This window comes from Pyricularia pennisetigena, chromosome 1 (genome assembly GCF_004337985.1).
Source record: "Pyricularia pennisetigena strain Br36 chromosome 1, whole genome shotgun sequence".
Lineage (NCBI taxonomy): Eukaryota > Fungi > Ascomycota > Sordariomycetes > Magnaporthales > Pyriculariaceae > Pyricularia > Pyricularia pennisetigena.
In genome coordinates, this window is record NC_043740.1 from 2,321,986 (window position 1) to 2,334,262 (window position 12,277).

General features: G+C 49.9%; 2 protein-coding genes across 2 annotated transcripts; one reads left to right on the plus strand and one right to left on the minus strand.

Moving 5' to 3' along the window:
• Window positions 1-589: 589 nt before the first annotated feature.
• On the minus strand, window positions 590-2,710 carry PpBr36_07256 (uncharacterized protein; the record flags this gene model as incomplete). The annotated part of the gene is made up of 4 exons (XM_029894394.1): window positions 590-766; window positions 958-1,958; window positions 2,065-2,125; window positions 2,234-2,710. Coding segments are annotated over 4 exons (1,716 nt in total), but the record flags the coding sequence as incomplete, so codon positions are not given.
• Window positions 2,711-4,663: 1,953 nt separating this feature from the next.
• On the plus strand, window positions 4,664-6,622 carry PpBr36_07257 (uncharacterized protein; the record flags this gene model as incomplete). The annotated part of the gene is made up of 2 exons (XM_029894395.1): window positions 4,664-4,807; window positions 5,021-6,622. 2 exons carry the CDS (start codon window positions 4,664-4,666, stop codon window positions 6,620-6,622), a joined length of 1,746 nt encoding a protein of 581 aa, XP_029748704.1.
• Between the last annotated feature and the right edge of the window lie 5,655 nt (window positions 6,623-12,277).

Below are 12,277 nucleotides of genomic sequence, written 5' to 3' on the forward strand. Positions count from 1 at the left end.
AGCCTCTTTATCAGCCGCCAAAAGTTGCCTGTGACTGTGTGATACAATGCCTTGCATACCTCTCGTCTTGTCCAGAACGAGTACTGTGGAAGCGCCCTATGAGTGATAGTCAATGAAAAATTCACGAGCCTGACCATATGGGATGTGGTTCTCGCCATCGAATCAACGTTGTTTATTGCTATACGCCTTGATTACCATACCAAGAATACTTTTGCTTTCTGGACTCACCGGGGCTCATCTTCAGCTGATATGCAGCATACCTTACATGCCTACCAATATAGGTTGAGTGCATGTGGCTACACAACCTTTTGTCTCCCGCAAGCCTTCCCTCAAACCACTCGTATAAGACATGTGTTCATGACTCACGGGTATACTATAGGCCTCGGCTCCCTGTTTGACTGGTGGCTGCGATTTCAGCACAGTGCGTTCGTGGTCCGAGGCCTCTTTTTGCTTCTTCTCTATATTCTTTTGCTTTTCTTAGCATCTTGATCCTATCGATTTAATAGTTGCAAATCCGATCATAGCCGATCATGACTGGTTGAAAATCGGAGTGGATAGAACACTGCCCCTCCTGCAACTATCTTTTAGTCTAGACTGGGGAACACCTGCCGTCCGGAGGCCTCTGAGGCAAAGAGGCTTGCGTTGCGACGACAAAGAAAGTTGAACCTTTGCGCCCCAGTAGTGCGATGTCATGGTGAAGCATAGAAATTTTTAGTCTCCGAGTACGCGTCCTACCCCCGCGTAGAGGCTCAGCCCCGACAGGGTTCTGGGTATGACGTGGTCGATCGGGCGCAAACCACATACAAAGATCCGGAATGGAGGTGTAAGCCGCAGTCAATATTCGTGACCGACGCCTACTTGCTCACGTCTTTTCGTTGGGAGTTTCGTGCGGGCGCTTATCGACTTTTCGTTTTGCGTTTTGTTGCTTGTGGTATTGTACATTTGGGTAATCTAGACCTCTTCCCATGTAGGCAAATCTAGATCGACCACGATCGGCTTGTTGAACCGTTTGCCACCCAAGTGCGGGTAGCTGTTTGCCATGATGGAACAATTCACCACGCACGTTTCCCGACGACTCATGCTGCCAGCCAAGACCGGTAGTTCTTTTTCGGAGGGCGTCGGGTTCTGCAGAATGCCGCGTTGGCCGCTTCTGGTAATCTCAAGGACATCACGGGCTTCGCTGCTTCCTTCTGTCTCCTCAGCTGACAGAGGCCCATCCGTCTTGCTCAACGACGCGCCGATGACGCCGTCATTATCCAGCCCTTTTCTCCCCTTTCTCGAATCACCCGTCAGGCTGACAAGAGCCATCTTGTTCCCGACCCCGCTTGTATCTTGCCAGACTGTGACACTTGTCTCTTCGTAATTCCTTCCTGAGGACTGAGGATCGCCATTCAAGTTCCAGCGCACTATCTCGGCACCTCTGGCCTCGTGAACATGGCCACATATGGCAAGCCTAGGCCGTACGCGCGACAGCGTTCGACGCAAAGTCTCGCAGCCTAGGGATCCCCGCTGCGTGCCGGTCCCGTCGCAATGCCGATGGGGCGGCGTGTGCGTGACAGTTATGTCTGCCGACAAAGGAATGGCGTCCCAGAGCTCTGAGGCCGACGGGCCGAATGAAGCTGCCGGTTCGCTGGGGCGGTTGCTTTTGCGATGCGTTGGGCCAGATCTGCTTGTCACGGTCGTGGCGTCCGACAGAATAGAAGACGAATTTGAATCGCGCGTGCTGAAGGCCCAAAGACCATTCCGTGGGCTGTATGGAGATCCAAAGACGGTAAACTCTGTGCGAGGCCCGCTGGGGCTCGAGAGCCGTATTTTGGCACTGCTCTGGCAGAGGTAGGTTATGCTGGGGCTCGACTTGAATAGGTCGATGCAGTCAGCGGACGATTCAAGGCGCTGATTATGGAAATACGTTCCATACTGCTCGTAGAACTCAGTATCCAAGCTGATATCATGATTTCCTTTGCTTCGAGTATGGATCTTAGCGAGATTTTATCCAGAGCAGGTTTGATCTTTGACAGCGGCAGAACTATGCATATATCAGAGAAAGGCAGCCCGTAGTCTTACCAGCTATGACTATCTTGGCCTCGAAATCAGTACTTTCTAGCCATCTGACAGCTTTGGAAAGCTGAGCGCGTTACAGGGAAGTATATACATCAGCATATATGTATAGACCTGGATTGCTCGTCTCGTCTCCGCCGATGTCGACTGCAGCTTTGTCAATGATGAATCCTACCTCGGAGAAAGTGCCTTGATTTGTCAAATCCCCAGCATGAATCAAGACGTCCCCCTTGGGAAGCTTTACTTCATGGTTGTGGGTATCAGAAATGCAGACGATTCTTGTCCGCCGAAGCTGGGCCAGCTTGGGGGTTTGATTATGTGAAGCTGAATGTGACATGGCTTCAATGACGCAGGTAGTAACGAGCTTCACAAGTGTCTCCAGCGCTTGAGGGGAAGACAAGGTTCTGCAACGACAGAAACCTATAATTGTCGCAGTTGGAATCTGGGCGCCGGTGTCAAGTTTCTGTTCTTCTTCGTCCCTTAATCTATCTGGTCGCCGAGGAATGAGACCGTGGCTTGCGAAAATGGGAACTCCCGAGACAAAGAACTCCCCATCCACCACAAGTGACGGACGTAATGTAATGCCAGGTAAATACAGAGTTTCTGCTATCAATCGCGGGGCCGCGTTTGCACATGTGAGTCGCGTGCTCAGATCTTTTTCTGGATCTTTGAACGGTGCTTGCCGTCAAAGATGAAATGAAGGCTGGTGCCAAAAAAAGAAGTGAAGAAATATATCATAAATTCAAGACAGATGTCAAAAGCAAGAACTAACAGAACCTGACAAAGCTTGGCAAATGGACCGACTAGGGGCTGAATGGAATCGGCGCAACCCGTCGTTGAAACGGCGGCGTTTCTCGACTTTAATAGTTGTCATCAAGATTTTTGTTACTTTTCCAATCCTCGCGGGATCTTGATGGGCGATTTCAGTGTCCTGGTTGGCCCCGGAAATACCGCGACGGCTGACCAACTTGTGGAATGCCGACCATTCACAGCTAAGGAATCCCATTTCGCCCCTGGCGTGTAGAGGTTGAAATGGTTCTTGCATCAGAACCTGGCGGAGTGCAGGGATAGGGTAGGTTGATAAGTTAAAAGGTTAGGTAAGCTCAAGCATCAGTCAACCAGCTCTGTTTGTTGCAGTACAGCCCTGCCAGAAAGGCAAATCGGAATATTTTTTTCTCGAAACATCTGTGCAGTATTCCAAGCCGTATTCTTGATCAGGACTGCTCCATTGCGAGGTGGCACTGCTCGTTATGCATCGACTCAACCCCCTATCCAGATCATGTCCATGCGTACATGAACCGTGGTTTGTCACAGCTCGGCAACGCAACAGGACCTGCACAACAGCGATGTAAAAAGACCCCACACTGCTCAACCAGTAAGAAAGATAATGCAATCGGCGATTGCCGGTGGTACGGATGGATGCTGCTCATAGTTTTGTGCTCTGTAATACTGTACTCCTGAATCAAATGTGAGGACCCCCAAGCCTGGCATGTCTGTGACAGCAAAGCCCTAGGTCTGAGGAGAATACCGCGCATCTGTGTGCTTTTTTTTCTTTTGCAACTTGAATCTTTTCCAACTTGTCAAAGGGGGCTGGGTGGCTGAAATCCCGTCCGTCCGTCCATGTTTCCCCTCAAACTATAGGCAGAAAAAAAAAAAAAAAGAAAAAGTAAAAAAAAGAAACTAGCGTCGCAATTTAAACGTCCATTCGTTGTGGGTCCACTTTGGCAAGGGTCCGCTTGGGGGATTGGGTGGACGAGGAGTGAGAGCGGAGTTCCCTACCACCGTTGGTTGACCCGACATGGGCCGTTGTTTTTGGTGAGGCGTTCGGAGGTTATTGTGAGTCCCAGCTTGCCTGCCATTTCTCTCTCCTTTCGCCGACAGATCTTTCACAGCCAGCCATTGACAGAACTGTCGCGTCTTGGACAGGCACATATTTTGTGTTGTTTTTTTGTGTGTGTTTTCTAATTGCATTGTCATGTCATTGGGCTGACTTAGATCGTCCGAGACATTCATTCGTTTGCTATTTCTATTTCCATTTTACGCCTTGATCGGCCCGTTGATCTGGGGAAAGGGCACGCGCGCGAGCTGGTCACTTGTTACCAAAAAGAAAGTTAAAGAGGAGGAGAAAAAAAAAAAAAAAAAACTGAAGAATCTAATTACGACAGAAAGGACATCAACATCACCCCGTCTCTGGCAAATGTCAACCAGGCTCTGCTACCTGCCTTAACAAGTCTGCGACTGGAAACTACACGTCAAGAATTGTTCAAATTCCCGCGCAGATCGACACACTACAGCACTTGGGACCGGTTTGACGCCAGTGTCTAGGCCTAATTTGCACTTCGTTCCATTCTTCACCTCATCATCTTGTCCGAAACGGCACTACTCTGACACTGGTGTCCCGCGGCGCCTCATTCCATCCAATCACCAACACGAGCCACTGTCCAGTCGGTACCTACTGTGAATCCCGACTCGAACGTCCGAACCCAGCCCAGTAGGCAGACTTCCAAAAAAAAAAAAAAAAAAAAAAAAAAAAGGGTGGCCCCAGCGCATCCGTCGCACCTGGGCAGCCACGTGAATTTGCGTGTCTGGGCCCTGGAAATCCATCATGGCGACTGCCGCTATGCCGACAGTCGCCTCGTCTGCTCTCACTCCCCCGAGCAGTTCACATGGCGTCGTCCACGGCAGCAACAAGTTGAGCACTAACGGATATCACGATACTTGGGACGATTTCTCTGGCGGAGATGACGAGGTATGTGAATAATCGATGCATCATCCTTGATCCCATCGGGTGTCCCGCATTGCTTTATGCTATACCCTCCGATATACCTGGTGCAATGCAGTATCCGTATACCTACTTCGTACTTGGGCCGAAATTCGACTGCCGGGATATGCCCTGCATTTTCCTGCTCTTGAACAACAAATAACTAACACGCGCGGTTCGTCTTTCCTCTCCAAAATCCAGAATCCGATGGCACTCAAGAAGACGCCCACCACGAATTCCAATCATGCATCCATCAACAGCCAGACAAGATCACCGCTGATCTCTCAAAACGGAAATTCAAACCCGTACTCTTCGCACGCGCCGATTTCCCGCAAAATAAGCCGAGAGATCGGGCTCGGGGTCGATTCTACTTACGGAAGCGACATGCCAGGATCGACTGCATACCGGTCATACGGTGGTGGTACCAGGGCTGTGAGTCCATCAGAAAGCATCGGGGAGATTTCTGGCAGCCACAGGAACGGCAAGCGAGCGAACGGCGACTATGGCTCATCGAGCGACGGTTCATCAGGCACCGACGAGGCCTCGAAATGGATTCACAGGGACAAGCTGGCTCGGATAGAAAGCGAGGAGCTGCAAGCCGCAGGAATCATTCTCCCCACCTCGAGAAATCGTTCCCGCTCACGCAGTCGGCCGCGAGTGCACGCGAACGGCTCGCGGACCCGGAGTGAATCCACAAATGGCGCGACCAGATCAAGGAAGAATTCGACCCTTGTTGGTGGAAGAGAAGCATATGGGGAGACCAAGGCTCAGCAGATCGAGGTTCCCAGCTGGGACTTGAGGTTACCCGAAGAGATCGCCGACGAAATGGAGTCCAATTATTGGACATCGACTCCAGTTTCAAAAAACGGCTCCAAGATACCGGTGGCCAAAGTCAGCCCGGCACCAATACCGGTGGACTACATTGAGCGAGAGTCACCAGCTGCGAGGAAGAGGGAGAGCAGTCCCGCAGACGAGTTGGAAAGCATCAAGATGCCGAGGACGCGAGCGAGGAGCAGTAGTGCCAGCACCAAACTCGAACCGGGAGCGTCGTCTGCCGTCACTCCAGGCCAGAAGCAGACGAAGCGCGCGGCAACCGACACCTCACCCAAGAAGCCAGCCGGAGCTAGGAAAACGTCGGGGCCTACGAAGGCGACAGGGGCGAACGGCAGACCAAAAACCCGAGGCGGCACTCGCAAGGATTCGTCGAGCAGTAGTACCGCGACGCGGCCGACCACGAGATCAGGCGACCGTGAGCTTGCACCTTCGTCACCTATGAACAAGCAACCAGAGGGCGACCCGCCGTGGATGGTCTCGGCGTACAAGCCGGACCCAAGGTTACCGCCAGACCAGCAGCTTCTCCCAACGGTGGCCAAGCGATTGCAGCAGGAGAAGTGGGAGCGCGAGGGCAAGTTTGGTAGTGTCTATGACAGGGAATTCCGGCCGCTCAGCGACGACGGTCTTTTGTCTCCTCCAGATAGAAACAGTCAGCTTCTCCAGCCCCCGCCGAACGATGAGGCCAACGAAAAACCCACAGACGAGACACAAGCCCCCGACTGGCCTCTCAAAACAGAAGCTCTCAAAAGTCCCTCCATCCGACAGAACTCGCTCCGCCAACAACGAACTGGCTCATATTCCACGATACCCAAGGTCCAGGAACCGCCCATCAGCCCGATCCCCGGATCCAGAGGTAACCCAGCCCCAGGGCTCCCCTCACCGCTCCAACAAACGCCTGCTGCTCCCACTCAGGAAAAAGAGGACAAGAAGAAGAAGAAGAATGGATGTATGTGCTGCATTGTTATGTAGGCTGAAGTTCAGGGCACGAAGGATGCGGTCGAATATGTACCTGCACCTCACCCGAGGATATCAGATCAGGCCATGGGATTCGAGGCCCATGGAATGAGACCTGGCGGATCCCGATGGTACCAAAAGCTCTCGATACAATGTACCATGCGAGATTGCCCACAGCCCCTGATTCTGTCGAATTGGTCAGCAACAGTATGACATACAACCCAAGCTTTCTGGACTGCGAACCACAACATACCAGCGCAAACACTCCCAAATTTCCTCAGGCCGGATGCGGCAGGCAGCATCAGTCATCTCCGTCAATTTGGCGCCCTACATCAGACAGTCAAAACCTCCAGCCCTTTGACTTTGTCTGTACGACTTTACGACTTTCCTTGTACAATCTACTTCGACCCTACTCGAGATCTCGAACCATATTACCCTTTCCGCACCAAGACCGGCTCTCGCGTCGGTCATCATAACTACAATTACTTATCAACTGGGCTTTTGCATTCTGAACATGCACCCGACACATAATTCCGACCTCCACACCTCCTCACTGGCTTCTCTTTGTCAATTTTTCTATCAAAATTTGCTTCTTGGAATTTAGCGTAAACTTGCTGTCTTTTAGATTGGAGTTTCGTCTCTATTGCGTTGGTGGTCATCCTGGAGCCAGCAAATCATTTCTCATACCGTGCTGGGTAAAAGGTGTTTGCTTAGTTTAGAGGTATCTGTTACCGGGGGTCCTGAAAGATTACGGTCTGAAGAAGACTTGCTTGGTGTTTTTCTTTCTGTTCATGTTTTGAAGGTGGTGTCACAGGTTGACTTTGTTACTTTTATTCCCCAAACCAGGACTGCAACGGAGTTTCCGGATGGTCTGGATGTTTATTTTCTCGTCACTACCACTGCTGCGGTCTCCTTTGTACATCCACAAGTAGCACAAAGTGCTGTAGTAACTATTTAACCATTTTACCAAGCTCAACATTATGAGAACCGGTCTTGACGTGCAAGTCTATCGACGACTGAAGTGCTTTGGCGACTAAAGAGCCTCTGTCTCTGGGATTGATTTCAACGTTGTGTTCATGGTCGTGTCCCTGTACCATCCCCAAAAGTAAGCTGTTGCGGCGCTCGCACGGCAGCTATCAAAGATTCATCTTCTGTTGTACTTGGACATGCCACAAGGTCACCTGCATGGAGGATGGTGATCCAAGTCTGTTTAGCATGGCAGCTAGGTACCATTGCTCTTGTTCCCCTAGACACACTCGCCGAATACTGAATCCAGAGTTTGCTAGATTCCTTGTGGTTATGAGCCTCCCTTTTTATACATCATCAACAGCTATGTTTCTTACTAGACTGCCCTGTGAGGAGTACAAGATCAATGGGGACTGATGGGTTATTAGCTCTGGCTCTGACGCGCACTTCCCTTGATTCTGGGGGCCAAGTCCAAAATAGACGGCCGGGTCAAAAATCCACAAGCTCAGTACCGCTGTGACAAGTTCTATAGGGATTACGAGCTCAAAGGTTTCCAGAGGCATGTCAGTTGCTATTCTACGGTTTGCCTGAAGAGTTTGACGAAACCGCCGACGAGTCCTTGGTGTTCGCGAGCTTAGTATCCCTAAGATAGCACCTACAGATGGAATATGCTCGAAGGTGATAAGAGGCCTGTCACGCAACGTCCTGAAGTTTGCTTGAGTTTGGGGAAATCACTAGCAATCTCTTGATACTTGCGATAGTTTTATGAGACTGTCGAATATACTTCTATGTATATAGAAGCTTGCGCCTATTACGAGCGTGGGAAGCAGCACTTTTCAAAGCAATTTGAACCCATACCCGCATGTCTACGTCCAGCGGCAACTGTTACTGAGTAGGGGGTTGATGTCTACACAAACAAAGGGCAGTGATGCTCTACGGTTCTGAGATGATATCTTTCACAAAGGAAGAATCCCATTTGCCTGGCCACGCCAAGAGCAGGACAGTGATATAAACGCAGCAGTCTAGTTTCACATATGTGCCATACCTCTCAGCCCAAAAGGAGCTGCGCAATTGGAGCGGCTCTTCGTTGGCCCCCAAAAAAAACCTTGGAGTAAGGGCGAATAGATTTTCCGAATCGTTTGTTTGACCTGCCATACCCAAGTGTCTGGGACAAATTGACTGCGCCTGATAGAAAGGTTGCGCTGTCAAGGGGGGAAGGGGTGGCGCTTGGGGGAGAAAAAAAAAACCTCCATGGATGACTGTGGCATGGCCGGGCGCTTAGGAGGCATATGTCGTGATCATCACGTCTTGCAAAAGAACAGCTCTCCCCTGGCTGAAGCTCCTTTTTTTTTGTTTGGTTTGTTTGTAATTTTTAACTTTGGGGGAGACGAGAAACTGTGTGAAGCACAGTAGAAACCCGCAGCATATTGATATCGACGACTCAGGTTTCGAGTATATTAACAATTGCACCGATATCCCCTTCTCGGCGACGCCAGATCATCTAGGCAATCTATCCAACGCTTCGTCTCGACGAAAGCTACAGGTGGGAAAAGAATTTGCGCATCTTTTTAAGCCATAATGTTACAAATGCATTATTTGGTTCTCGAATTGCAAAACAAAGGCCAAGCCGTTTGCTATGCCACCTGGTCATTGCACACAGCATAAACTTTTGACCAAACGAACACGATTTGTGTCTTGAGCTGCAGTTCGTTGCACGGGCAAAAATAGTGTAGAACCATCTAGTTTGCGACTGGCTGCCTCTATTTCTTCGACTTAAGCTTTAAGGCGACAAGCAGGCTTCATTCTGGCGCCGCGCGTATATGCCCCGATTCGTGCACGAGAAAATTATGCTTTGGTATGGCATGGCTTGCATGGCCGGGTGAGAGCGAATGTCAAGAGATACAAAAAAAATAGACCACGAGAAAAAAAAGGAGGACATCGTGTCGGCTTGCGGATAAATAATAAATGCACATAAGACAAAAGAACGGATGAATTATGGGCACGCCTCTCTCAGCCACAAATAGCGCACCCATATTTGCGACAGTCATGGCTTTGGCTGGGCGAGGCGCCGTATTATTTTGGCTGGGCAGGGGGGAAAACCAAATCGAGTAACCCTGCTAAACAGAGGAATTTAAGGTCTAGACTCACGAGAGGGAAAAAAAACCCCCCGTAGTCTCCTGTCAGGCCATTTCAATTTGATGCAGACACATGTCGAAGATCAGCCGGCATGTCTTTCGCGACACGTCTTGCTGTTTATTTCGGACGCTGGGGTTCGTCAAGTCGCTTGGTCACCTGGGCTTTCCTTTTCGTCCCATCTCGGGCTTTATAAGCTTCACGCCGTCTAGGGGAAGGGGAAGCTTGTCTCCGAGTGGAGTGTGTCACTATTCATAGCACTCTTTCTTCCAAAGATGAAAAATGAGAAAAAGAACAAAAAAAAAAAAAAGCTTTGGGGACCTCGCTGCCGTCGTCGCGATTTGAGATAAAAGCTCCGACGGTGAAAGCATCCGGCCACACCGCCGGAGCCTTGATAGGGGATGGGTGGTCTCCACCGCCGTAGATTTTGATGTTCAGTCAAAAAAGATGTAACGTTGTATTTATCTCGGTTCGCGCTGTTCTTGTTGTCAACTTTATAACCCAGTAGATAGATTACAACGCTGTTAACCTCAAACTGCCGACCACTGGCAGTTGTTCGTCAAATACCACAAGAAGGGTCCTAACCGAGATTGGGTTGCCATGTATATAATAAAGTGCGATAGTCGAGCAAGAGATAGATTGAGCAGCTCGAGCCAGATGCATCAGGATCCCTCGGAGATGTTGGTTCGCAGGGAGCTGATCAAGCCCTGTAAAGTTCTGACCCTCCTTAGAGTCTCCATACACACCTGTACTTGACCCCATCTTGAAGGGGCAGCTTGGTGTTCATTGCGGACTGGTTGTCTATCAAACCCCCGCAACACGCCCGACAAACTTACATTTCTGCAGGAGTGCCGGCCCAAGATCCCACTGGAGAACATCCATCCCTTGACAAGAGAGACGGAAACAAAGAAAGTGTGCCGGAAAGCTCAAGGGTCCGACTCTCCTCCACGCGTCGAGAATGCGAATGACTGACTAAGGAGGAATTTTTTTTTGTTCTGGTTTTTTTTTTTCAGCTTTGCATTGCACCTCTGAGGGTATAACATGTGGGCGGATGTGGCACGGTTTGGGGAAACGAGTCATGTCCAACACAGCTTCCCCCCACACAGAGCCCAAAGATAGTAGTATCGGTGGCTTAAAAAGGGAAGGCAGATCGCGCGCGGCCCGCGCGCCTGTTTCAGAATAAACATGAGAGATGAGACGACTCCGCATGTGGAGAGGCGCCAGCCGCGTACCGCTACTGGAATCTCAGCGGTTGGGGTGGGTTTCGGTCAAGATCTCGCAAAGCCCGACTCGGACACACGTTGAGAGGCCGACGCTTTTTTTTTTCTTTTTCTTTTTTTTTTTTTTTTTAACGCTGTTGCATTGTTCGTCCCAACTCGTCCCAGGATAGAAACTTGGGGCTGACGTACTGGACCCTGCGCTTGGCTGATCTGTTTTTGTGTTTATGTTACTTTTTTTTTTCTCTTTCGCTGCTCTTAAATTTTTTTTTATCGTCTCCGATCTCTTGTGCTCCATTGCCCCCCCGATGTGAATGAGATCTACCTCCTATGGTTCTTCTAATACCAGACAAGCAAAAAAAGGGAGAGGCAGCTGCCACAGCCCCGTCATCCCATCCTCTGGGACACCTGGCATAAATGACAAGACCCGCGCATTGCCAGGTTTAGGTCAACCAGAAGCTATGCAGATAAACAGCTTATTTGTCGTGAATAAGGAAGATCGGTGGGTACTTTTTCACATAAAGGAGATTTGAGGAAAACGGTTTGGCAGTGTAAACGGCGACAAGGAGACAAGGAAAGGGCACCGTTTTTCGCGCACATCAGAATAGCAACGAGGATAACAATGTGGGAAACGATAATGCATTAATAAAGATGATAATTCAAGGGGTTGGTTTGCAAGGACTATAGGCCAAACAGAGAGAGTTTGTTGGAGGGACCAAGACCAACACACAAGGGGTTATCTGGAACTATTGCGAAAATTCTGTCTTTTTTTTTTTTTTTTTAGCTCTTGGTCAGATGGAATGAGAAGGAAATTCACCCTGTTAGTTAGTCGGCTTGACCAAATCCCGCAGCCAAGGTAAGGGCCCCGCAATTTCCCGTCCTGTCCGCCGGCGCGGGGTTTTCCCCCTCAATAGAATCAGACAGGCAACAAAAGTTCCCTAGTCTCGGTGTTACTTTTTGTCACTTCAACTCATGATAGATTAATTCGGCCTCGGGGGTTGCAAATATGTGAATATGCTTTCTGTGCCAGAACAGGTGGCGTGATTGCATCCCAAATCCAGACCAACAACTCCCCCCTGACAAGACTAGCTCGGTTCAACATACTTGAGCCTGGCAAGGTATTGGCACCCAATCATTGATCAACTGTTGATGATACCCAGCTCCCTAGCTCATATATTAGGCATTATTCGGTGTTTGGTAACCTACCAGAGATGCTGGATCCTCGGCAGCAGGTAGCTTTACCTAGCTAACCAGTTCTCATCAGGGTATCTCGTGGTTAATCAGTTAATAGTTATCGCGACCACATCTCGCTTCGCATCTCTGCCGTATCCTGTCGGATCATGAGACCCCGGGC